The 27,456-nt window shown below is 51.3% G+C and overlaps 1 protein-coding gene across 1 annotated transcript in view; it reads left to right on the forward strand.

Moving 5' to 3' along the window:
* CPSF3 (cleavage and polyadenylation specific factor 3) overlaps nucleotides 1-27,456 on the forward strand; it is a 122,735-nt gene that overhangs the window by 23,201 nt on the left and 72,078 nt on the right. Inside the window, exons 3-4 of the mRNA XM_075341089.1 lie at nucleotides 4,595-4,692; nucleotides 5,372-5,500. Coding sequence (XP_075197204.1) covers nucleotides 4,595-4,692; nucleotides 5,372-5,500 — 227 coding nt within the window. The remainder of the gene's footprint in view (nucleotides 1-4,594; nucleotides 4,693-5,371; nucleotides 5,501-27,456) is intronic.

Consider the following 27,456-nt stretch of genomic DNA (forward strand, 5'->3'; position numbering starts at 1 on the left):
TCAACACGTCTCCGATCAGTGGGTAAGGGATATCATCTCCCACGGCTACAGGATAGAATTCTCTTCCAGCCCGCCAAACAGATTTTTTCTCTCTACTCCCCCCTGCTCCAAGGCCGCCGCCTTCTCACAGGCCGTGGCATCCTTGCAGGCCAACGGAGTAATTGTACCGGTTCCCGCCCGGGAACGGTTCAGAGGTTTCTACTCAAATCTCTTCCTAGTCCCCAAAAAGGACGGTTCCTTCCGGCCCATCCTGGATCTCAAGCTTCTCAACAAGCATGTTCAGGTGCGGCATTTTCGCATGGAGTCTCTGCGATCAGTCATTGCCTCAATGACCCAAGGGGATTTCCTGGCATCCATCGATATCAGAGATGCCTATCTGCATGTGCCAATTGCGGTCATGGCAGCAGTGATTGCGGTCCTGCACCTACAGGGGTTGGCAGTGATCCCTTACTTGGACGACCTTCTGGTAAAGGCTTCATCCAGCGTGGACTGTCAGCGGAGTGTCTCGCTCACTCTCTCCACTCTAGCCCAATTCGGGTGGCTTGTCAATCTTCCCAAGTCCACTCTGACTCCGACCCAGAGTCTCACGTACCTAGGGATGCAGTTCGAGACTTTGCCGGCACTTGTGAAGTTGCCCTTAGTCAAACAGCAGTCCTTTCAACTGGCGGTGCGCTCTCTGCTGAGGCCCCGCCGTTATTCCCTCAGGCGCCTGATGCAGGTGCTGGGTCAAATGGTGGCGTCAATGGAGGCTGTTCCCTTTGCCCAGTTCCATCTGCGTCCCCTGCAGCTGGACATTCTCCGCTGTTGGGACAAGCGGCCTTCCTCCTTGCACAGGTTAGTGGCTCTGTCGCCACAGACCAGGAGCTCTCTTCAGTGGTGGCTTCGGCCCCTCTCTCTGTCCCAGGGGAGCTCCTTTCTGGCCCCGTCCTGGGTGATCCTCACCACGGATGCCAGTCTATCCGGCTGGGGAGCGGTATGTCTCCACCACCGAGCGCAGGGCACTTGGACTCCGTCCGAGTCAGCCCTTTCGATCAATGTGCTGGAAACCAGAGCCGTGCTTCTGGCTCTCCTAGCTTTTCACCATCTGCTGGCAGGCAGGCACATCCGAGTCCAGTCGGACAACGCGACAGTGGTTGCCTACATCAATCACCAAGGCGGGACACGCAGCCGCCTGGCAATGTTGGAGGTACAACGCATCCTTCAATGGGCGGAGGACTCCAAGTCCACCATATCCGCAGTCCACATCCCAGGCGTGGAAAACTGGGAGGCAGATTATCTCAGCCGTCAAATCGTGGACAGTGGCGAGTGGTCCCTGCACCCGGCAGTTTTTCAGTCAATCTGCTGCAAATGGGGCACTCCGGACGTGGACCTAATGGCGTCCCGTCACAACAACAAAGTTCCCGTTTACGTGGCTCGCTCCCACGATCCTCAGGCATTCGCCGCGGACGCTCTGGTCCAAGACTGGTCCCAGTTTCGTCTGTCCTACGTGTTTCCCCCTCTAGCTCTCTTGCCCAGAGTCCTGCGCAAGATCAGATTGGAGGGCCGTCGAGTCATTCTCATTGCTCCGGATTGGCCCAGGCGAGCTTGGTACCCAGACCTGCTCCTTCTGTCCGTAGAGGTGCCGTGGCATCTTCCGGACCGTCCAGACCTTCTCTCACAAGGTCCATTTTTCCGCCTGAATTCTGCGGCTCTCAAATTGACGGCTTGGCTCTTGAGTCCTGGATCTTGACGGCTTCTGGTATCCCTCCTGAAGTCATCTCCACTATGACTCGGGCCCGTAAGTCTTCCTCCGCCAAGATCTATCACAGGACTTGGAAAATTTTCCTGTCCTGGTGTCGCTCTTCCGGCCATCCTCCTTGGCCATTTTCCTTGCCGACCCTTCTGTCCTTTCTACAGTCCGGTCTGCAGCTGGGACTGTCCCTCAACTCTCTCAAGGGACAAGTCTCAGCTCTGTCAGTGCTATTCCAGCGGCGTCTCGCCCGGCTGGCTCAGGTCCGCACCTTCATGCAGGGCGCGTCTCACATCATTCCGCCTTACCGGCGGCCCTTGGATCCCTGGGACCTCAATTTGGTTCTCACGGTTTTGCAGAAACCCCCCTTTAAGCCTCTTAGGGAGGTTTCTTTGTTTCGTCTTTCACAGAAAGTGGTCTTTCTAGTGGCCATAACTTCCCTCAGGAGAGTCTCCAATTTGGTTGCGCTCTCTTCGGAGTCACCTTTTTTGGTTTTTCATCAAGACAAGGTGGTTCTCCGTCCGACTCCGGACTTTCTTCCTAAGGTGGTCTCTCCTTTCCACCTTAACCAGGACATTACCCTACCTTCCTTTTGTCCGGCTCCTGTTCATCGCTTTGAAAAAGCGCTGCATACTCTGGATCGGGTGCGTACTCTCCGGATCTATCTGTCTCGCTCCGCTGCTCTTAGGCGGTGCACCTCTCTTTTTGTGCTAACCACAGGTCGGCGCAAGGGCCTCTCTGCTTCTAAGCCGACCTTAGCCCGTTGGATTAGGTCGACCATTTTGGACGCCTACCAGTGTTCTCAGGTGCCTCCCCCGCCGGGGATCAAGGCACACTCGACCAGAGCTGTCGGTGCCTCTTGGGCTTTCAGGCACCAGGCTATGGCTCAACAAGTCTGTCAGGCTGCCACTTGGACTAGCCTGCATACCTTTTCAAAGCACTACCAAGTGCATGCTCATGCTTCGGCAGATGCGAGCTTGGGCAGACGCATCCTTCAGGCGGCTGTCGCCCATTTGTGAAGTTAGGTTCTGCCTACTTCTTAGTTTTTCTGTTTATTTCGCACCCATGGACTACTTTGAGACGTCCCAATGTCTGGGTCTCCCATAGGAACGATAAAGAAAAAGAGAATTTTGTTTACTTACCGTAAATTCTTTTTCTTATAGTTCCGTATTGGGAGACCCAGCTCCCTCCCTGATGCCAATTTCTTGTTCCGCGTGTTTTCACCGGCTGTTGTTGTTGACAAAGTCTCCGGTTGTTCTGGTTTTTGCTCTGTTTTTACTTGTGGGTGGCTACTCTCCTTCAGCTTTTGCACTAAACTGGCTAGATCTGGTTCTCCAGGGGGTGTATAAGCTCAGAGGGAGGAGCTACACTTTTAAGTGTAGTACTTTGTGTGTCCTCCGGAGGCAGAAGCTATACACCCATGGTCTGGGTCTCCCAATACGGAACTATAAGAAAAAGAATTTACGGTAAGTAAACAAAATTCTCTTTTTGGCACCGCTCAGGTCCCGTGGTGCCATTTTGTGCATGTAAGGCTGCTTTCACACATCAGTTTTTTGGCATCAGGCACGATCCAGTGAAAAAACTGATGAGATGGATCCGGCGAAAAAACGAATCAGTTCCTTCATTTTTTTGACAGATCCGGTGTGATTCTGAGCATGCGCAGTTCAAAAAAAGGATCCAGCGGCCGGATCCATTTTTTGCCGTATTACGCTGTAGGCTTCCATTACAAAACACGCTGTGCGGCACCGGATCCGGCGCGATCCATTTTTTTTGCCAGACACAAAAACGTTCACTTCAACGTTTTATCCGGCCGCCGGACAAGTAAATTTTGCCGTAAAAAAATGGATGAAATGCAAGACCATCCGGCGCTAATGAAAGTCTATGGGGGAAAAATCAGATCCGGCGGCAACAGACGCCGGATCCGTTTTTTTCATGTTTTTGCCGGATTGTGCCTGATGGCAGAAAACTGATGTGTGAAAGCAGCCTATCTTGTGACTGTCCAGATATTACGTTGCAAGCTCCCAATGCAAGTCTATGAGAGCAAGAACAAGGCTCTCATAGACTTGTATTGAGTTGTGACCTCCGGGTGTTTCATGAAGTACTGGAGCCTCTGCAGGTCACAAATCACAGGAGACCAATCAGAGTGACTGTGATAGAAGATGAAACCAGTGGAAGGTGAGTATAATACAGGAAAGAAAATAACATGAGTCGCACATCACAAAATCATACTTTTGGTCTAATGCCACTAGGCAAAAATGAAACACTAGAACATGAGGTTCTTAGTTTAACATTCTGATTAGACTTTATGAAATCCACTGCAATGTCACAGCGAACCTCTGAGTGGCTCCCTAATCTATGCCTAAGAAGTGCGTCACCGTACACCAACCACTGCAGCAGCGATAATGCACCAGCCGGGCAGGTGACCTGGTGCCTCACAACACCCATGCTGTAAGGCAGAGTCCCCATCACTCCAGGCCCCACTGACCCAAAACTGCCACCACACAGCACCAGCACTCTGTGGAGGGAGCTGTACCCTCACCTTCCACAAGCTCCCAGCGCGTGAACTGGGAGCAAAAATGGCAGAACCGCTCTTTGCAGTTTCCTACTAATTAAAAACGCTTGTGCCAAATGGGAGCCGGAGTGCTGACAAAAGTAAAACGGGGGGGGGGGATAGAATTGAGTATAACACAGGGGGCAGGGACTTGGATTTAAAGCACCACTCTAGCGGTGACATAAGAAAAGCACTGAAGTGGTGCTTTAAGGTTACCTGTGTTCCCACCAAGCCGCTGGTACAGAAGGAACTTTCACTGTCTGATTTTATGCATTATCATTGTTAACCTTTTTTTTTTTTCTTTTTAATCTTAGCTGGACTGTGGCATTCACCCCGGGCTGGAAGGAATGGACGCGCTTCCTTACATTGATTTGATTGATCCTGCAGAGATTGATCTCCTTCTCATAAGTCAGTAAGTTAAGTTCTGGTAGCTACCTATCTATATTCCCTGCCTAACGGTCCCTTTATAGTGCTACTTTGGACACATAAACAGATGTTTATAAAAAGTATTTGTAAAGTTTATTTATGATGTATAAATGATCCCTTTGACTAGTCGATGTGGCGTTGGTTTCCCCAGACTAGTCAGCCCACTTAAAATGTTATGTCCCTGTGGGCATAATAACAGGATTTACAAGAGCCAGCGTCATCGCCAGTGTTTTGCAAATCTTGGCATGTGCGCACATTTATTCACTCACATCATGGCGCCTCTGAGGCTGGGTGTACGGGTCCCAGCTTCAGAGAGGTGCACTATCCATGATCGAAAGGGCAGAAGACGTCTGTTCTTCAGCTCTATGTGACATTTAACAGGTTAATAGCTGCTGGTGAGCCGCCATCTGCCAGGAAAGATGAGGACTCTGCATGCGCATCAAAGGCAGTGACACGACGTGTGATATCCGTTTTTTTTTTTTTTTTTATTTTCTTCTTCTTTACTACATTAGAAAATCCCTTTGAGATACGTCCTGATGTTACCAGAGTCACATTTGGATAATAAGTTTCCCATTTGAACAGATGGATCTGTAAGAGCGAGTCAGTGAGAGCACAAAGTATTTGTATTCGACTGTCGGTCATTTTTAACATTTCTCCCCCCTCAGTTTCCACTTAGATCACTGCGGGGCCCTGCCGTGGTTTCTGCAGAAGACGAGCTTTAAAGGCCGGACGTTTATGACCCATGCTACAAAGGCAATATACAGATGGCTGCTGTCAGACTATGTCAAAGTCAGGTAATCTTGATCCGCATAATCATACTCAAATTTTACACTAATTTACAAGAAGATATTCCGCTAAGATGCTACATTTAGCAGTTTTGCTTTTATGTTTTGTAGCTGTGGGAATTGCTGTGATACTATAATTGCAAATTATTTGAAAACTGAATTATGTACGTAATGTTTCTTTGTCGCTCCATTGGGAGACCCAGACAATTGGGTGTATAGCTTCTGCCTCCGGAGGCCACACAAAGTATTACACTTTTAAAAAAGTGTAACCCCTCCCCTCTACCTATACACCCTCCCGTGGATCACGGGCTCCTCAGTTTTATGCTTTGTGTGGAAGGAGGCACACATCCACTCATAGAAAAAAAAAATAAATAAATAAATTTATCATACATAGTATGACAGAAGAAAAGAGGTCCCCTATGGGGGTCCCCGGCATGCTCCCTTCTCACCCCACTATGTCGGCGGTGTTGTTAAGGTTGAGGTACCCATTGCGGGTACAAAGGCTGGAGCCACATGCCGTCTCCTTCACCATCCCTTATGCGGCTCTGGGAGAAGTGGGAGCTTCATCGGTCATTCACGTGCTGAGACCGTGCTCCATCCGCAGCCCCTGGTGGAACCTGCTGGACCGGAGCGTTTTCATCCCCAGGCACCGGGCCCTGCACCTTCAAGGTACGCTGTGTACCCATGGGGGGACGGTACGGGAAGAGAGGTCGCCTCTCTCCCCAGTAGCGCCGTCCGTTGTTTTTTCATCGGACTTCCGCGCCGGCCGTGCCTGCTTTTCGGGCACGGCCTTAAATTTAGTCCCCGGCTTCATCGCGGCCTAGTCGCGAAAAATCCCGCCCCCGGGCCTGCTTGTCAGGGGGAAGGGCGGTATTACCGACAGAGGGCTGGAGCATCTTTGCATGCCTCCCCTCCCCTCTCATGGACCACTATGGGGCCTCCAGATTCCCGCCTTTTGCTGGCGCCGCCCATGGCTCCACTCCCCCCTTGAGAGCTCCGGCGGCCATGTTTGGCATTCTGCCGGTGTATGCTGCAGCTGCACAGCTCTACAGCTCTGGGGGACCCACGACAGGGAATCTGGAGGACACCAGCGGTTGGTAAGCCACACCGGTCACCTGTTGCTGGTTCCCCTAGGGTGCCGTGATATATATATATCTACATATATTATATATATTCGGAACGGCTGTTTAACCCTTTCCCATATACCCTCAGTGGTCGCTCTCCTAAGGGACAATTATTGCTTGCAGCATGTCGTCCACAAGGAGCAAAGCCCTTAAGACACAGGTTTTTTTCGCAGCCTGTACCTCTTGTGGGGCTATGTTGCCTGCGGGATCCACCTACCCTCACTGTGATCAATGCTCGACCCCTGCCACGCTTGCTCAGCCGGAGCCCGGGGCACTTGTGGGCCCCTCGGCTCATGTAGATCCCCCTGCTCCTCCTGAGCAGGCTGCAGGGACAGAGTCACCGTCATGGGCCTCTTTCGCTGAGAAACTCTCTGTCACTTTCTCAATCCATTGCACAGTCTATGGACAAATGGTCATCTAAGCTCCTGGAGGCTTTGCAGTCCAGATCGGGCTCTTCACAGGCCCCGGCCCCTGTTAGTTTGTCTCCTCCAGGGCCTTCTCGGTCCGCGCCGCAGCGCGCTCCCAGGATAGCCCCTAGGTCCCAGGCGGAGGACTCCTGCAAGGATCGCAGTCCCAGACCGGCTAAGCGGCCTCGCTGGGACTCTTCCCCGGCCTCCTCACGCTGCTCTGGATCTCAGCTGGAGGACTCTCAGGATGACGAGGCGGACGTGGGAGCTCAGGGCTCTGACCCTGACTTCGCACTCAACCTTGATACCCCTGAGGGGGACGCCTTAGAAGCCCAGAGCGGTCCCGGACAAGCGTTTTGCTAAAAGGCACTCTGACACGCGTTATCCCTTTTCACCTGAGGTCGTTAAGGGCTGGGCGCACTCACCCAAGGTGGATCTGCCGGTCTCTAGATTGGCCGCTAGGTCCGTTGTGTCTGTTGCCGATGGCTCATCCCTGAAGGATGCCACTGACAGACAGATAGAGCTCTTGGTGAAGTCTATCTATGAGGCCACGGGCGCGTCTTTTGCCCCGGCCTTTGCGGCTGTGTGGGCTCTCCAAGCAATCTAGGCATGTCTGACTGAGATTAATGCTGTCACGCGGAATTCTGCTCCGCATGTGTCTTCCTTGACCTCTCAGGCATCAGCATTTTCGTCCTACGCAATGAACGCCGTCCTGGACTCTGCTAGCCGTACGGCTGTAGCATCCGCTAACTCCGTGGCAGTCCGCAGGGCCATGTGGCTGCGCGAATGGAAAGCAGACTCTGCTTCCAAAAGGTTCTTAACTGGTTTGCCTTCTGGCGAACGTTTGTTTGGCGAACGGTTGGATGAGATTATTAAGGAATCCTCGGGAAAGGACTCCTCCTTACCCCAGTCCAAACCTAAGAGACCTCAGCAGAGAAAAATCCAAGCGAGGTTTCGGTCCTTTCGTCCCTCCGCCAAGCCCCAATCCTCTTCGTCCAACCGGCCGGAGAAAGGCCAGAGGAACTCCTATGGGTGGCGGTCCAAGTCACGCCCCCAAAAGGCCGCAGGAGGCACTGCCTCCAAGACGGCCTCCTCATGACTCTCGGCCTCATCTAGCCACATCCTCGGTCGGTGGCAGGCTCTCCCGCTTTGGCGACGCCTGGTGGCCACACGTTCAAGACCGATGGGTGAGAGACATTCTGTCTCATGGTTACAGGATAGAGTTCAGCTCTCGACCTACGGCTCGTTTTTTCAGAACCTCCCCACCCCCCCGCACAGGCAGACGCACTGTTTCAGGCGGTGGACGCTCTAAAGATGGAAGGAGTTGTGATTCCCGTTCCCCTTCAGGAACGTGGTCGCGGATTTTACTCCAACTTGTTCGTGGTGCCAAAAAAGGATGGGTCTTTCCGTCCCGTTCTGGACCTCAAGCTGCTCAACAGACATGTGAGAACCAGACGGTTTCGGATGGAATCTCTCCGCTCGGTCATCGCCTCGATGTCACTAGGAGACTTCCTAGCATCGATCGACATCAAGGATGCTTATCTCCATGTGCCGATCGCACCCGAACACCAACGTTTCCTGCGTTTCGTCATCGGGGACGAACACCTCCAGTTCGTCGCATTGCCCTTCGGCCTGGCGACAGCCCCACGGGTCTTCACCAAAGTCATGGCATCCGTCGTGGCGGTCCTGCACTCTCAGGGCCACTCGGTAATCCCATACTTGGACGATCTCCTAGTCAGGGCCCCTTCTCGGGTGGCGTGTCAACGAAGTCTTACCGTCACTCTGGCGACTCTCCAGCAGTTCGGGTGGATCATCAATTTCCCGAAATCCAAGTTGACGCCGACCCAATCACTGACTTACCTCGGGATGGAGTTTCATACCCTTCCAGCGTTAGTCAAGCTACCGTGGGACAAACAGCTTTCTCTGCAGGCGGGGGTGCAGTCACTTCTTCGGAGTCAGTCACACCCCTTAAGGCGCCTCATGCACTTCCTGGGGAAGATGGTTGCAGCTATGGAGGCAGTGCCGTTCGCGCAATTCCATCTACAGCCACTCCAATGGGACATTCTTCGCAAATGGGACAAGAGTTCGGCTTCCCTCGACAAGAACATCTCTCTTTCACTTGCAACCAAAACATCACTTCAGTGGTGGCTCCTACCCACATCTCTGTCTCGGGGAAAATCCTTCCTCCCCCCAACCTGGGCCGTGGTCACCACGGACGCGAGCCTGTCAGGTTGGGGAGCGGTTTTTCTCCACCACAGGGCTCAAGGAACCTGGACTCCAATAGAATCGTCCCTTCAGATCAATATTCTGGAGATAAGGGCAGTATATCTAGCCCTATTGGCTTTCCATCGGTGGCTGGAGGGCAGGCAGATCCGAATCCAGTCGGACAACGCCACTGCCGTCGCCTACATCAACCACCAAGGCGGCACTCGCAGTCGTCAAGCCTTCCAGGAAGTCGAGCGGATTCTGCAGTGGGTGGAAGTCACAGGCTCCACCATATCCGCAGTTCACATCCCGGGCGTGGAAAACTGGGAAGCAGATTTTCTCAGTCGTCACGGCATGGACGCGGGGGAATGGTCTCTTCACCCAGACGTGTTTCGAGAGATCTGTCGCCGCTGGGGAACGCCGGACATCGATCTCATGGCATCGAGACACAACAACAAGGTCCCGGCCTTCATGGCACGGTCTCAGGATCACAGAGCTCTGGCAGCGGACGCTCTGGTCCAGGATTGGTCGCAGTTTCGACTGCCATATGTGTTTACCCCTCTGGCGATGCTGCCCAGGGTACTACGTAAGATCCGGTCAGACTGCCGTCGCGCCATTCTCGTCGCTCCAGACTGGCCGAGGCGGTTGTGGTATCCGGATCTGTGGCATCTCACGGTGGGTCAACCGTGGGCGCTTCCAGACCGTCCAGACTTGCTGTCACAAGGGCCGTTTTTCCATCTGAATTCTGTGGCCCTCAACCTGACTGTGTGGCCATTGAGTCCTGGCTCCTAGCGTCTTCAGGGTTATCTCAGGATGTCATTGCCACCATGAGACAAGCCAGAAAGCCAACGTCCGCCAAAATCTATTACAGGTCTTGGCAACTTTTCTTATCCTGGTGCTCTGATAACGGTTTGTCTCCATGGCCGTTTGCTTTACCCACATTTCTTTCATTCCTACAATCTGGAATGGACAAGAGTTTGTCCCTCGGCTCTCTCAAGGGCCAAGTGTCGGCGCTCTCCGTGTTTTTTCAAAAGCGTCTAGCCAGGCTTCCGCAGGTCCGCACGTTCCTGCAGGGGGTTTGCCACATGGTCCCACCTTACAAACGTCCGTTGGATCCTTGGGATCTTAACAGGGTTCTGACGGCTCTTCAAAAGCCGCCTTTTGAGCCGCTGCGGGATGTTTCTCTCTCCCGTCTTTCTCAGAAGGTGGCCTTCCTGGTGGCGGTCACATCACTTCGGAGAGTGTCTGAGCTTGCAGCGCTGTCATGCAAAGCTCCCTTCCTGGTTTTTCACCAGGATAAGGTGGTTCTGCGTCCTGTCCCGGAATTTCTTCCTAAGGTGGTATCCCCCTTTCATCTAAATCAGGATATCTCCTTGCCTTCCTTTTGCCCTAATCCAATTCACCAGTGTGAAAAGGATTTGCACTCTTTGGATCTAGTGAGAGCACTCCGGTTCTACGTGTCTCGCACGGCGCCCCTGCGCCGTTCAGACGCGCTCTTTGTCCTTGTCGCTGGCCAGCGTAAGGGCTCTCAGGCCTCCAAGTCAACCTTAGCTCGGTGGATCAAGGAACCGATTCTCGAGGCCTACCGTTCTTCTGGGCTTCCGCTTCCTTCAGGGTTGAAAGCCCATTCTACCAGAGCCGTAGGTGCGTCCTGGGCTTTGCGGCACCGGGCGACGGCTCAGCAGGTGTGTCAGGCAGCTACGTGGTCTATTCTGCACACTTTCACGAAACACTATCAAGTGCATACCAATGCTTCGGCAGACGCCAGTCTAGGTAGGCGAGTCCTCCAGGCGGCGGTTGCCCACCTGTAAGAGGGGGCCGTTTTCAGCTCCTTTTATTGAGGTATTCTTTTACCCACCCAGGGACTGCTCTTGGACGTCCCAATTGTCTGGGTCTCCCAATGGAGCGACAAAGAAAAAGGGAATTTTGTTTACTTACCGTAAATTCCTTTTCTTCTAGCTCCTATTGGGAGACCCAGCACCTGCCCCTGTGCCCTTCGGGCTGGTTGTTCTTTTGTGTACACATGTTGTTGATGTTGATTTGTTCTTATGGTTCATGGTCTTCAGTTCTCCGAACATCCTTCGGATTGAATTTACCCTAGACCAATTTATAAGTTTTCTCCTTCCTGCTTTTGCACCAAAACTGAGGAGCCCGTGATCCACGGGAGGGTGTATAGGCAGAGGGGAGGGGTTACACTTTTTTAAAAGTGTAATACTTTGTGTGGCCTCCGGAGGCAGAAGCTATACACCCAATTGTCTGGGTCTCCCAATAGGAGCTAGAAGAAAAGGAATTTACGGTAAGTAAACAAAATTCCCTTTTTTTGACTTGTCAGATAAGTAACCCCCATTTCCCTCATGTTAGTGTTCATTACTGCACAGTAATTGTTTATACAATTAATATGTCGCTGCAGTCTCGCACACAAGGATTCATGGTGGTGATTTTATTCTTCTCTCCCAGGTTTGTATTTTTAGAGCCAAGAACATGACCTGATCCGGTCTGTGAAATGAGAAACCTCTTACCTGATTTTGTAGCATTGGATCCAGTCTTGTTGTGTAATGTACTTGTGTGCATGAGCCCTAAAGGAGTTTTATGGTCAACAGATATTATAGCATGAATACTAAAAAAAGAGGACAAGCCGGTATAAGGGTGGAGGGAGGTGGTGATAGTTAAATGATGGTAAAGGTAAAAACCTGTAACTAGATCACAATAAGTGCAATCAATATGTATAGTACAGAAAAGAGAGGAGAGTGTCCATTGTAATGGCGTCAGGGACAGGAGTTCTAGTAGTACTTGAGTATTGGGTGACTAGTGTCCAATTCTCCACAGAGAGTCTTCAAAGGGATATGGTGCCTGCTTCGAATGAAAGCGAACAGATGCCTCTTCTGTATAAATAAATATATATATATATATATATATATATATATATATATATATATATATATATATATATATATATAGCTGAGTGTGTATGTATGTATGACTGTGTGTATGTATGTCCGCTAAAGAAATCTGCACCGTTGCATTTACAATCACAAAATTTTGCACAGACGCCTCATGTGACTCAGGGAATGTCATAGACTATGTTTTGACAAGAAAATTTAACCCCGCGCTTTAGTTACTCTCCAAAAAACCTGCCTCCATTAAACTGAATGGAGCTGCGAGCTACAGGCTATTAATAGGAGCTTTGATTGGTTGCTATAGGAACAAAGGAAATTAATAGTATAAGAAGCTTATGTGTGAGGTAATATGATGTCGGTGGAGAGCCGGATAGAGAGAGACAGACTGACATAGCCACAGACAGAGTAAGAGGCACAGAGGGAAAGAGACAGACTGAGACAGGGGAAAAAAAAGCCAGACAGAAAGACACACTGGGAAAGAGACAGACAAGGAAAGAGAGAGACAGACAAAGACAGACCGGAGAAAGAGTCAGACCCAGAGAGAGAGAGACACAAACAGACACACACAGAGATAGAAAGAGACAGATGCACAGAGCCAGACAGACGCACAGAGACAGACAGACGCACAGTTACTATCCCGGGCAACGCCGGGTACTACAGCTAGTGTGTGTGTGTGTGTGTGTGTGTGTGTGTGTGTGTGTGTGATATATATATAATTGAGGCTCGTGCATGAATATAATCTTCACTCTCCTTTCTTTTCAGTGTTGTGCACATGTTCTGATTGCATCTGTAGTGATCTAGTGTGATTTTTGTTTGCCTTCACGATCATTTAATTACCAGCATCTATCTTTATCTTTACACAGGCTTGTCCTCGGGGCGCTGATGCTGCTTTTCCTATTTCTGTGTATCCAGGTTTTCCCCCCGCACATCTTTGGCGGGGTATACGTGCTTCTTGCTGCACTTTGCTGCACTTTCCCCTCCCACTATTATCACCAGGCTCTCCCCTGCGACTTGCTGCACAAAGCAAAGTCGATGTCACTGACGAGACAGCGGGGTTCAGCACTGTGCTCTGCTCGCTTCGAATGTGCAGAGCCATAACCTTAGACTAGAGTGGCTGCTTTATTCATCTTGCGGCCACAGGTAGAAAGTGGGAAGTAGACGTGAAATGAAGATATTTCAGCTCACCTGCCGACTCCACTGCTGTGATCTCCTGAGTGCACGGATCCGCTGGAAGGTCCAGGCCAGCCAAAGTAATGGGAAAATGGAACGAAGGGAGGGTCCAGCACAAATCCTCGTGGTTAAAAGTAAAAAACCATCCTTTATTTCAAAAATTTAGTTTGTTACTAGACCGCATTAAACCCACCGCATACAAGGAGAAGATCACTTTTTCTACTCCATATAGCGTGGATTTTTTCCACATTAAAGATGCGATCTTGCGATTTCTTCCCCTTCTTGAACAGGATGTTACATTGAGGTCTGTTCTTTCTAAGGGAGTTAATATTGTTGCGAAGAGAGCTTGCACAGTTGGTAACATGGTCGCTCCGACCGCTTATACAGTTCGTAACCCTAAGAAAACATGGCTTAGTGTCTCAGGTTCTTACAAATGTAATTCCAATCGCTGCGGTCTATGTAAATTTATGAATAACACCAAAACCATTACTAATGTTGATAATACAGACTATAGGATTAACACATTTATTAATTGTGCCACTACTCATGTAGTGTATAAAGCCACATGTTCTATCTGTAACATGAGTTACATTGGTTGTACATCCAGACCTCTAAGGACTAGGATATCTGAACACACTAGGATAACATCTCGCCTTGAACCAATTACTTCTAATAGTCTTCCATCACAAAAACGTTCGCTGTCGGGTCTCACCCGACACTTCATGGAACACCATTCAGCAGATTTCTCGTCGCTCACAGTTACTGGTGTTGAATTTGTTCCCAAGCCATTTCGAGGAGGGGACTGGTTTCAGGCACTTTTACACACAGAGGCTAAGTGGATACTTAAATTAAATACCAGACATCCGCATGGCCTGAACTATCGTTCTGATTTGAGATACATTTTCTAATTACTTACCCTGTCCATTCTCCCAATTACCCTTCCCCTCCCCCCTCCTCCTCCTCCTCTCTCCCCCCCCCCCTCCCCCTCCCCCCCCCCTCTCCCCCTCCCCCCCCCTCTCCCCCTCCCCTTCCATTAATATACACATAAATATATATATGATTAATAAAAATTAAATAATAACAAAATAAATATTATAAATAAATTACTTAGCCCGCATATTTATTTATCTGTGAGATATTGTCACCTTCCAGATTGGGGTTTTTTTCATCATCCACATTATATACATTTCATATACATACTTTTCTTTGTCGCTCTATTGGGAGACCCAGACAATTGGGTGTATAGGCTATGCCTCCGGAGGCCGCACAAAGTATTACACTCAAAAGTGTTAAGCCCCTCCCCTTCTGCCTATACACTCCCCGTGCTCCCACGGGCTCCTCAGTTTTTTGCTTTGTGCGAAGGAGGTCAGACACGCACGCACAGCTCCACAGATTGGTCAGCAGCAGCTGCTGACCATGTCGGATGGAAGAAAAGTGGGCCCATATAGGGCCCCCAGCATGCTCCCTTCTCACCCCACTCTTGTCGGTGGTGTTGTAAGGTTGAGGTACCCATTGCGGGTACGGAGGCTGGAGCCCACATGCTGTTTTCCTTCCCCATCCCCCTCAGGGTTCTGGTGGAAGTGGGATCCTATCGGTCTCCAGGCACATGAGACCGTGCTTCATCCACAACTCCTGTGGAGCCTGCTGGATAGGAGCCGGGTATCGTTCAGGGACATGGCCCTGCTACTTGGAGGTACTCTGTATCCCTGTGGGGACCGCGCACAGCAACACTCCAGCTTTGCTGGGTGTGCTAGTGCACCGGGGACCGCGGCGCTGACCGGGTTAATATGTGCCATTATACACTCAGCGTTGCTGAGTGTGTTTATGTATAGGGACTGCCGCATTGACCGCCGCTGCCTTGGAAACACTGCGGCGCGGCTGGGACTTGTAGTGCGCCGGGGACTTCCACGCCGGCCGCGCTTTTACGGCGGCCGCGTTTATTACTAGAGTCCCCGGCTTTTTGCGGCCTAGTTTCCTTTCCTCCCGCCCATAGCCCTGACAGGCAGGGGAAGGGCGGGAAGCTGCACAGAACGAGCAGCACTGAGGGCTGGAGCATGCTTTGCATACTCCACTCCCCTCACTGTGCACAGTGCAGGCACCAGTTCCCGCTCTTTCTGGGTCACGCCCACGGCTCCCTCCTCTCCTCAGGACGCATTCCTGTCAGCTCCTCGGACGCTGCAGAGGGGGACAAAATCTGGGAGACCCAGACAGGGACTCTGGTGGCATCACAACCGCTTTAAGCGGGTGGTAAGCAGCACCTGTGGTGCTAGCCCCATTGTGCAGTAGTGTAACATTATATGTTTATTTTACACTGTATAGTGCACAGTTGATTTCTGGCTATATACCCTATTGTGTTGCTCAGGGAAGATAATAGCATGGCGCCCACAAAAGGCAGGGGTGCCAAAACACAGGCTTATTATGCTGCCTGCGCCGCATGTACGACCCCGCTGCCGGCAGGTTCCACTGACCCTCATTGTATACAGTGCTCGGGCCCTGTGACACTTACTCAGCCAGAGCCTCTGCTAAGAGGGGCCCAGGGGGAGCCACCTGCTGACAATGTCCAGGTGACGGGGACAGAGTTTGCAAAACTCTCTGAGACTATGGCTAAGATACTAGAAGCCTTGCAGTACAGGCCGGTATCTCAGCACAGGGACTCTGTTGAACCTTTGTTCCCTGGCCCCCCTCAGTTGGACCAACAATGTCCTCCCGGGGTATCTCATAGATCCCAGGCTGAGGGTTCTGACACAGACCCCAGCCCCAGACCGACTAAGCGAGCTCGCTTAGATTTTCCCTCGACATCATCGTATTGTTCAGGGTCTCAGCGAGGGAAATCTCGAGTTGATGAAGCGGAGGTAGCTGATCAGGATTCTGATCCTGAGGGCGCTCTCAATCTTAATACTCCAGACGGGGACGCCATAGTGAACGATCTTATTGCATCCATCAATCAAATGCTGGATATTTCTCCCTCAGTTCCTACAGCAGAGGAGTCGGCTTCTCAGCAGGAGAAATTCCGGTTCAGGTTCCCCAAGCGTACACCGAGTATGTTTCTGGACCACTCCGATTTCAGAGAGGCAGTCCAGAATCACCATGCTTGTCCAGATAAGCGTTTTTCTAAGCGCCTTAAGGATACACGTTATCCCTTTCCACCTGACGTGGTTAAAGGTTGGACTCAGTGTCCCAAAGTGGATCCTCCAATCTCCAGACTGGCGGCTAGATCCATACTTGCAGTGGAAGATGGGGCTTCACTCAAGGATGCCACTGACAGGCAGATGGAGCTCTGGTATAAATCCATCTATGAAGCGATCGGCGCTTCTTTTGCCTCAGCATTCGCAGCCGTATGGGCGCTACAAGCTATCTCAGCAGGTCAAGCGCAAATTGAAGCTGCCACATGCACGTCCGCGCCACAAGTGGCGTCCATTACCACTCAGACCTCGGCATTTGCGTCTTACGCTATTAATGCTGTCCTGGACTCTGCGAGCCGTACGGCGGTGGCAGCCGCCAATTCGGTGGTACTCCGCAGGGCCTTGTGGCTACGGGAATGGAAGGCAGATTCTGCTTCCAAAAAGCGCTTAACCAGTTTGCCAATTTCTGGCGACAGATTGTTTGGCGATCGTTTGGATGAAATCATCAAACAATCCAAGGGAAAGGATACATCCTTACCCCAGCCCAAACCGAACATACCCCAAAAGAGGAGAGGGCAGTCGAGGTTTCGGTCCTTTCGGGGCGCGGGCAGGTCCCAATTCTCCTCGTCCAAAAGGCCTCAGAAAGAGCAAAGGAACTCTGATGCATGGCGGTCTAAGTCACGTCCTAAAAAGACCACCGGAGGGGCAGCTAACAAAGCGGCTTCCTCATGACTTTCGACCTCCTCATTCCGCATCCTCGGTCGGTGGCAGGCTCTCCCGCTTTTGCGACACCTGGCTGCCACGAATAAAAGACCGCTGGGTGAGAGACATTCTGTCTCACGGTTACAAGATAGAGTTCACCTCTCGTCCCCCGACTCGATTCTTCAGGTCATCCCCGCCTCCCGAGCGAGCCGAGGCTCTTCTGCAGGCGCTGGGCATTCTGAAGGCAGAAGGAGTGGTGGTCCCTGTTCCTCTTCAGCAACAGGGCCATGGTTTTTACTCCAACTTGTTTGTGGTCCCAAAGAAGGACGGGTCTTTTCGACCTGTCCTGGACCTGAAACTTCTCAACAAACACGTAAAGACCAGGCGGTTCCGGATGGAATCCCTCCGCTCCGTCATCGCCTCAATGTCCCAGGGAGATTTCCTTGCATCGATCGATATCAAGGATGCTTATCTCCACGTACTGATTGCTCCAGAGCACCAGCGCTTCTTGCGCTTCGCCATAGGGAACGAACACCTGCAGTTCGTGGCACTGCCGTTCGGCCTGGCAACAGCCCCACGGGTTTTCACCAAGTTTATGGCTACTGTAGTAGCGGTCCTCCACTCTCAGGGTCACTCGGTGATCCCGTACTTGGACGATCTGTTGATCAAGGCACCCTCTCTAGAGGCATGCCAACACAGCCTCGACGCTACCCTGGAGACTCTCCAGAGTTTCGGGTGGATCATCAATTTTCCAAAGTCAAATCTGACACCGGCCCAATCGCTGACATACCTTGGCATGGAGTTTCATACCCTCTCAGCGATAGTGAAGCTTCCGCTGATCAAGCAGCGGTCACTACAGACAGGGGTACAATCTCTCCTTCAAGGTCGGTCACACACCTTGAGACGCCTCATGCACTTCCTGGGGAAGATGGTGGCAGCAATGGAGGCAGTTCCTTTCGCGCAGTTTCACCTGCGTCCTCTTCAATGGGACATCCTTCGCAAATGGGACAGGAAGCCGACGTCCCTCGACAGGGAACGTCTCCCTCTCGCAGGCGACCAAAGCTTCCCTTCGGTGGTGGCTTCTTCCCACTTCATTATCGAAAGGGAAATCCTTCCTACCCCCATCCTGGGAGGTGGTCACGACGGACGCGAGTCTGTCAGGGTGGGGAGCGGTTTTTCTCCACCACAGGGCTCAGGGTACGTGGACCCAGCAAGAGTCCTCGCTTCAGATCAATGTTCTGGAAATACGGGCAGTGTATCTTGCCCTGAAAGCGTTCCAGCAGTGGCTGGACGGCAAGCAGATCAGAATTCAGTCAGACAATTCCACAGCGGTGGCATACATCAACCACCAAGGCGGCACACGCAGTCGGCAAGCCTTCCAGGAAGTCCGGCGGATTCTACTGTGGGTGGAAGCCACGGCCTCCACCATCTCCGCAGTTCACATTCCAGGCGTGGAAAACTGGGAAGCAGATTATCTCAGTCGCCAGGGCATGGATGCAGGGGAATGGTCTCTTCACCCGGACGTGTTTCAGGAGATCTGTTGCCGCTGGGGGGTGCCGGACGTCGATCTCATGGCGTCCCGGCACAACAACAAGGTACCAGCGTTCATGGCACGGTCTCAAGATCCCAGAGCTCTGACGGCAGACGCCTTAGTTCAGGATTGGTCGCAGTTTCAGCTCCCTTATGTGTTTCCTCCGCTGGCACTGTTGCCCAGAGTGTTACGCAAGATCAGGGCCGACTGCAGCCGCGTCATCCTCGTCGCTCCAGACTGGCCGAGGCGGTCGTGGTACCCGGATCTGTGGCATCTCACGGTCGGCCAACCGTGGGCACTACCAGACCGACCAGACTTGCTATCTTAAGGGCCGTTTTTCCATCTGAATTCTGCGGCCCTCAACCTGACTGTGTGGCCATTGAGTCCTGGATCCTAGCGTCTTCAGGGTTATCTCAAGACGTCATTGCCACTATGAGACAAGCTAGGAAACCAACGTCCGCCAAGATCTACCACAGGACGTGGAAAATTTTCCTGTCGTGGTGCTCTGCTCAGGGTATTTCTCCCTGGCCTTTTGCCTTGCCCACTTTTCTGTCCTTCCTTCAATCTGGACTGGGAAAGGGGTTTGTCGCTCGGCTCCCTTAAGGGACAAGTCTCGGCGCTCTCTGTGTTTTTTCCAGAAGCGCCTAGCCAGACTTCCACAGGTACGCACGTTCCTGCAGGGGGTTTGTCACATCGTCCCTCCATACAAGCGGCCGTTAGAACCCTGGGATCTGAACAGGGTGCTGACGGTTCTTCAGAAACCACCATTCGAGCCAATGAGGGATATTTCTCTCTCACGCCTTTCGCAGAAAGTGGTTTTCCTAGTTGCAGTCACTTCACTTAGGAGAGTGTCTGAGCTAGCAGCGCTGTCATGCAAAGCCCCTTTCCTGGTGTTTCACCAGGACAAGGTGGTTCTGCGTCCGGTTCCGGAATTTCTCCCTAAGGTGGTATCCCCCTTTCATCTCAATCAGGATATCTCCTTACCTTCTTTTTGTCCTCATCCAGTTCACCAATGTGAAAAGGATTTGCACTTGTTAGATCTGGTGAGAGCACTCAGACTCTACATTTCTCGTTACGGCGCCCCTGCGCCGCTCGGATGCACTCTTTGTCCTTGTCGCTGGCCAGCGTAAAGGGTCACAGGCTTCCAAATCAACCCTGGCTCGGTGGATCAAGGAACCAATTCTCGAAGCTTACCGTTCGGCTGGGCTTCCGGTTCCCTCAGGGCTGAAGGCCCATTCTACCAGAGCCGTGGGCGTGTCCTGGGCTTTGAGGCACCAGGCTACGGCTCAGCAGGTGTGTCAGGCGGCTGCCTGGTCGAGCCTGCACACTTTCATGAAGCACTATCAGGTGCATACCTACGCTTCGGCGGATGCCAGCCTAGGTAGACGAGTCCTTCAGGCGGCGGTTGCCCACCTGTAGGAAGAGGCCGTTTTACGGCTCTCTTACGAGGTATTATTTTACCCACCCAGGGACTGCTTTTGGACGTCCCAATTGTCTGGGTCTCCCAATAGAGCGGCAAAGAAGAAGGGAATTTTGTTTACTTACCGTAAATTCCTTTTCTTCTAGCTCTAATTGGGAGACCCAGCACCCGCCCCTGTTTTTTTGTGTACACATGTTTGTTCATGTTGAATGGTTTCCGTTCTCCGATATTCCTTCGGATTGAAGTTACTTTAAGTTTAAACCAGTTTATAATTCTTTTTCCTCCTTCTTGCTTTTGCACCAAAACTGAGGAGCCCGTGGGAGCACGGGGAGTGTATAGGCAGAAGGGGAGGGGCTTAACACTTTTGAGTGTAATACTTTGTGCGGCCTCAGGAGGCATAGCCTATACACCCAATTGTCTGGGTCTCCCAATTAGAGCTAGAAGAAAAGGAATTTACGGTAAGTAAACAAAATTCCCTTCTTTACATTCACCATTTTTTGCCTTGTCCCTCGTCCCCCCTCCCCCCTCCTCCCCTTTTAAACAATATACATATATTTTAAAAATATACATATAAATAAATATATAAATAAAAATAAAATTAAATAATAATAAAATAAATATAATAAATAAATTATTTAGCCCGCATATTTATTTATTTGTGTGATATTATCACCTTCCAGAGTGGTTTTTTCATCATTCACATTATATACACATTATATACATACATTTCACATTCACTATTTTTTGCTTTGTTCATCGTCCCCCCCCTCCCCCCCCTTTCCCTTTAATTAATATACATATAGATTAATGTGTAAATAATAAAAATTAAATAGTAATAAAATATATATAATAAATTATTTAGCCTGCATATTTATTTATTTGTGATACATTGTCACCCTCCAGATTGGTTTTTTCATCATTTACATTATATACATTTCATTTACATACATTTTACATTGAAAAATATTTTTTTACCTTGTTCATCGTTTCCCCCCCCCCCCCCTTCCCCTTCCCCTCTCCCAGGTTACTTGTTACACCATTACATTAGGTTATTAATATGGTTTATTTTGCCTGTGTATTTTCATTCACAAGATCTTACCATTATTTAAATTGACATCTTTATTATCAACATCTGATACACTTCATACATATTTATACATATATATATATATATACATATATATTTCATTTACTAATTATTTTGTCTTTTGTCAGTTTTTATCTTGTGATTATGTTACATGGGTTTCATTCTTTCATTAATTGATATTGATTTTCATTCTTTTATCTGCTGTGGTTAGGGAAGATTTGCTAATGTTGTCTTTTCTGCTTATAATTTATTTACTTCATGTGATTTTTTGGTTAAGATTTTTTTATATATGGATGTCTATTTTTATATATAATATTATGGTTGTATATTTACACATTTATCTCATGTATGTTGAGTGCCCTTCGGTCTCTTAATTGGAGCGGGTACAGGTGGTTTGCCCTGTTCCTTCCACTTATGGACTTGTTTCATTTCCGCCCCTTTTTCCTGGTGTGTATTTCATTTCCTCCCCTATATGAGTTGCTTCCAGCTAAGCATAGGTCACTTATGATTAAGGACTCCGTTGTTTTTACTTTCCCAGTCCGAAACGCGTAAAGTTTGCCTATGCGCCTTTTGTAAATATGTTCCCTACTCCTGGTCTCTGATGATCTTTTAAATTTTTGAAATAAAGGATGTTTTTTTACTTTTAACCACGAGGATTTGTGCTGGACCCTCCCTTCGTTCCATTTTCCCAGAAAGTGGGAAGTCTCTGATTCTGGTGATGAAGGGCCTGGGACCGTCTGATGTGACCCTTATCATATATCATTTATGTAGACCTGAATACTTTAATAGGAGACAGTAAACCTGTCAGATATGGAGCAGGTTTGTCTTGTCAGTGCCATGCTTATCTTTCCAGTCTGCCACTCCATGATCAGATTGTGCCACTTTGTTGCAATTTGCAGTTTTTTGGGTTATAAAATGGTTGCGTTTGCTGATTTACCATGCTGACTCTGAAGGGGACTTTACACGCTGCGATATCGGTCCTGATATCGCTAGTGTGGGTACCTGCCCCCATCTGTTGTGCGACACGGGCAAATCGCTGCCCGTGTCGCACAACATCGCCCAGACCCGTCACACATACTTACCTGCCCGGCGACGTCGCTGTGACCGGCGAACCGCCTCCTTTCTAAGGGGGCGGTCCGTGCGGCGTCACAGCGACGTCACTGAGCGGCCGCCCAATAGCAGCGGAGGGGCGGAGCTGAGCGAGACGTAACATCCCGCCCACCTCCTTCCTTCCTCAAAGCGGCCGGGAGGCAGGAAAGGGGAGCTTCCTCGTTCCTGCGGCGTCACACATAGCGATGTGTGCTGCCGCAGGAGCGACGGACTACATCGTTACTGCTGCAGTAACGATAATCGATAATGGAGCCCCATGTCACCGATGAGCGATTTTGCACGTTTTTGCAATGATGCAAAATCGCTCATCGGTGTCACACGCAGCAACATCGCTAATGCGGCCGGATGTGCGTCACAAATTCCGTGACCCCAACGACTGCGCATTAGCGATGTCGCAGCGTGTAAAGCCCCCTTTAGGTCTTGACTGATTCTGGAAGATCCTATCTGTATCCTGAGCTACGATCATGAATATAAGGGCTTATCTATTCTCTGGAAAGCTGGGTCACAGCCCTCGGTGCCTATTTCTGATGGCTGTTGTTAACAGCTGGATCTGGTTATGAGAAATGGCTGACTTTGAGCAATTAAATTGCATGTGTTTTTTCTTCATCGTTCCTTATGGGAGACCCAAACCATGGGTGTATAGCTTCTGCCTCCGGAGGACACACAAAGTACTACACTCAAACGTGTAGCTCCTCCCTTCGGGCTATATACACCCCCTGGATGACAATCCAACCAGTTCAATGCTTTGTGTTTCAGGAGGTCACACACACACATGCATTCCCTGATTTTTTTTTTTTCATTTTTTGATTTTAAAGATTTGGAAGAAAAGCGGGTCCAGTCTGGACTCCCGGCATGTCCCTTCTCACCCCACTGTGTCGGCGGTGCTGTTAAGGTTGACTTTACAAGGCTGGAGCCTTCACATGCCGCGCTCCTTCACATCCTCTGAGAGGCTCTGGGTTGAAGTGGGAGCCGTCACGGTCCTCTCTGCTTGCAGAAGACCGGTCTCCATCCGCAGCCCTGTCTGGTTCCTGCTGGAAGGAGCGTTTAACCCCCCTCAGGGACTGGCCCTGCGTCTCAAAAGCTAAGTATTGAGACGTTTTTCAGGGGTCCCGGGTACTTTTATTAGGGGGAAAGTATATTTTTTATGTTTACTGTAAATTCCGGCCGGTTCTGGGAGTTTCCCCTGAGAACCGCGCCGACGGTGCCTGCTTGTCGGCCGCATGTTAAAATCTAGGCCCCGGCTTCTGTTTGGGCCTAGTTTCGGTTTCAGCTTCCCCTGCATGTCATTCACACAGGGGAACAGTGTGGCGCCGCCCACCGGCCGTCCAGCAAAAGGGAGGACACTCCTCTCTGAGGAGATGTTTCCCTCCCCTGCATCTCTCCTTAGCCCTCCGGTTTCCCGCTCTTGGGCTAATCTCCGCCCCCCCCTCCTCCTCCCAGCGCCATTTTCTCAGCGTTTATCACACTGATCGGCGCTGGCTGCTGAATCTGCTGCTTTCCTGGAAGGCTGACGCTGTACTGGGGGTCCGAGCTGTGGAATCCGGAGGGCACACAGAGAGCGGGCTGGTAAGCCACAACCTCTGGTTGTGGGCTTTATTGTACACTCTCAGGACATTCTATACGAGTGTATTCTTGCTGCAGAGCTTCCACCTCAGCAGCATGTCTGTCACCCGGAGCAAGGCTGCAAACATGTACGCTATATGCACTGCATGTAAGCGCATTCTGCCAGAGCCAAGCACATACCCACATTGTGATGCCTGTGCTAACATGGTTGTGTCTCAGCCTGGAGCCTCCTCAGGGGTCCCTCCGGCTGCTCCGGCCCCGGTGGCTGAACCCCCGGCTTGGGTAGCATCCTTTTCCCAAGCTATTTCCCAGTCTTTTGCCGACTCCATGGGGCAGCTGTCCCGGACACTGCTGACCATGCATCAGCCCCCTTCTCAGGGTGCCTCTGCTGCTCCTAGTTCTGCAGAGCTCTCAGAGCATGTCCTAGGACCCCGTCCCCCTAAACGGAGACGCAGGGACCCTTCTCCTTCCTCGTCCCACGGCTCTGATTCACGAGCCGAGGTGCAGGGCTCAGACGCTACCTCTATGTACCCCATTGACGTGTCTGAGGGTGATGCGGATGTTAGTGACTTGATTGCATCCATTAACTCCGTACTGAACCTCAATCCACCAGAGTCAGAGGAACAAGCCTCTCTGGTAGAGATACACCAGTTTACCTCACCTAAGAGAGCTAAGAGTATGTTTTTTAACCACTCCAGTTTTCGGACCACTGTTAACAAGCCCAGGGCCTGTCCTGACAAACGTTTTCCGAAGCGTAGTTCTGATGACCGTTTTCCTTTTCCACCAGAGGTGGTTAAGGAATGGGCCCAGTCTCCAAAGGTAGACCCTCCAGTGTCCAGAATCTCAGCCCGCACAGTCGTAGCTGTGGCTGATGGCACTTCTCTTAAGGATCCCACTGACCGCCAGGTTGACCTTCTGGCCAAGTCTGTATATGAGGCGGCAGGAGCCTCGTTCTCCCCGTCTTTTGCGGCAGTGTGGGTTCTTAAGGCAGTCTCTGCCTCTCTGGCAGAGATACACTCCCTCACCAGGGACTCTATGCCTGAGATGGATGCCTTAACTTCTCAAGCTTCGGCTTTTTCATCCTACGCCATGTCTGCCATCCTAGAGGCTTCTCACCGCACGGCGGTGGCCTCCGCTAACTCCCTCGCGATCCGCAGGATCTTGTGGCTTCGAGAGTGGAAAGCAGACGCTTCCTCTAAGAACTACCTTGCGGGTCTTCCTTTTGCTGGGTCCCGGCTGTTTGGTGAACAACTGGATGAAATAATTAAGGAAGCTACTGGCGGGAAGAGTACTTCCTTGCCACAAACTAAAGCCAGGAAACCTGTCCAGGGTAGGAACCAATCGAGGTTTCGTTCCTTTCGTTCCTCTAACTGGTCATCCTCTAAGCCCTCGACCTCGTCCACTACCGCAGCCAAGGATCGTAAACCCAACTGGCGCGCAAAGCCGCGTCCTCAAAAGACCGGAGCAGCCGCTGCCACTAAGGCAGCCTCCTCTTGACTATCTGGCTGCGCCAGCAACGTCCTTGGTCGGTGGCAGGCTCTCCCACTTTGGCGACGCGTGGTTTCAACACGTCTCCGATCAGTGGGTGCGAGATATCATCTCCCACGGCTACAGGATAGAATTTTCTTCCAGCCCGCCAAACAGATTTTTTCTGTCCACCCCCCCCCCCCTGCTCCAAAGCCGCCGCCTACTCTCAGGCCGTGGCATCCCTGCAGGCCAACGGTGTAATTGTTCCGGTTCCCGCCCGGGAACGGTTCAGCGGTTTCTACTCAAACCTCTTTCTAGTCCCCAAGAAGGACGGTTCCTTCCGGCCCATCCTGGATCTCAAGCTTCTCAACAAGCATGTTCAGGTGCGGCACTTTCGCATGGAATCTCTGAGATCGGTCATTGCCTCAATGACCCAAGGAGATTTTCTGGCATCCATCGACATCAGAGATGCCTATCTGCATGTGCCTATTGCGGTTTCACACCAGCGTTGGCTACGCTTTGCAATCGGAGAGGAACATTTCCAATTCGTGGCTTTCCCCTTCGGCTTAGCCACGGCCCCTCGAGTATTCACCAAGGTCATGGCAGCAGTGGTTGCGGTTCTGCACCTCCAGGGGTTGGCAGTGATTCCTTACCTGGACGACCTTCTAGTCAAGGCCTCATCCAGTACAGACTGCCAGCGGAGTGTCTCACTCACGCTCGCCACGCTCATTCAGTTCGGGTGGCTTGTCAACCTGCCCAAGTCCACTCTGACCCCGAACCAGGTGCTTCTTTACCTAGGGATGCAATTCGAGACTCTGCCGGCACTTGTCAAGTTGCCCTTAGTCAAACAGCAGTCCCTTCGTCTGGCGGTGCGCTCTCTGCTGAGGCACCGCCGTCATTCCATCAGACACCTCATGCAGGTGCTAGGTCAGATGGTGGCATCAATGGAAGCGGTTCCCTTTGCCCAGTTCCATCTGCGTCCCCTGCAGCTGGACATTCTCCGCTGTTGGGACAAGCAAATCTCTTCCTTGCACAGGATGGTGGTTCTGTCGTCACAGACCAGGAGCTCCCTTCAGTGGTGGCTTCGGCCCCTCTCTCTGTCTCAGGGACACTCCTTCCTGACTGACTCCGTCCTGGGTGATCCTCACCACGGATGCCAGCCTCTCCGGTTGGGGAGCAGTATTTCTCCATCACCGAGCACAGGGCACTTGGACTCCGTCCGAATCAGCCCTCTCGATCAATGTGCTGGAGATCAGAGCTGTGTTTCTAGCTCTCCTAGCCTTTCACCACCTGTTGGCGGGCAGGCACATTCGAGTTCAGTCGGACAACGCGACAGCGGTTGCCTACATCAATCACCAGGGCGGGACTCACAGCCGTCTGGCGATGTTGGAGGTTCAACGAATCCTCCAGTGGACGGAGGACTCCAAGTCCACCATATCTGCAGTCCACATCCCAGGCGTGGAAAACTGGGAGGCCGATTATCTCAGCCGTCAAACCGTGGACAGCGGCGAGTGGGCCCTGCATCCGTCAGTGTTCAGATCAATCTGCCGCAAGTGGGGCACCCCGGAAGTGGATCTAATGGCATCCCGGCACAACAACAAGGTTCCGGTTTACATGGCTCGCTCCCACGATCCTCAGGCCTTCGCAGCGGACGCACTGGTTCAAGATTGGTCTCAGTTCCGTCTGGCCTATGTGTTTCCCCCTCTAGCTCTCTTGCCCAGGGTTCTGCGCAAGATCGGAATGGAGGGCCGTCGAGTCATAATCATTGCTCCAGACTGGCCCAGGCGAGCTTGGTACCCAGACCTGCTCTGTCTGTCCGTAGGGGTGCCGGGGCACCTCCCGGACCGCCCAGACCTTCTCTCTCAAGGTCCGTTCTTCCGCCAGAATTCTGCGGCTCTCAGATTGACGGCGTGGCTCTTGAGTCCTGGATCCTGACGGCTTCAGGCATTCCCTCTGAGGTCATCTCCACTATGACTCAGGCTCGGAAGTCTTCCTCGGCCAAGATTTACCACAGGACTTGGAGGATTTTCCTGTCCTGGTGTCGCTCTTCCGGCCATGCCCCTTGGCCGTTCTCCTTGCCGACCATCCTGTCTTTTCTACAGTCCGGTCTACAGCTAGGACTGTCCCTCAATTCCCTCAAGGGACAGGTGTCGGCTCTGT

This window comes from Anomaloglossus baeobatrachus, chromosome 3 (genome assembly GCF_048569485.1).
Source record: "Anomaloglossus baeobatrachus isolate aAnoBae1 chromosome 3, aAnoBae1.hap1, whole genome shotgun sequence".
NCBI classification, from domain to species: Eukaryota; Metazoa; Chordata; class Amphibia; order Anura; family Aromobatidae; genus Anomaloglossus; species Anomaloglossus baeobatrachus.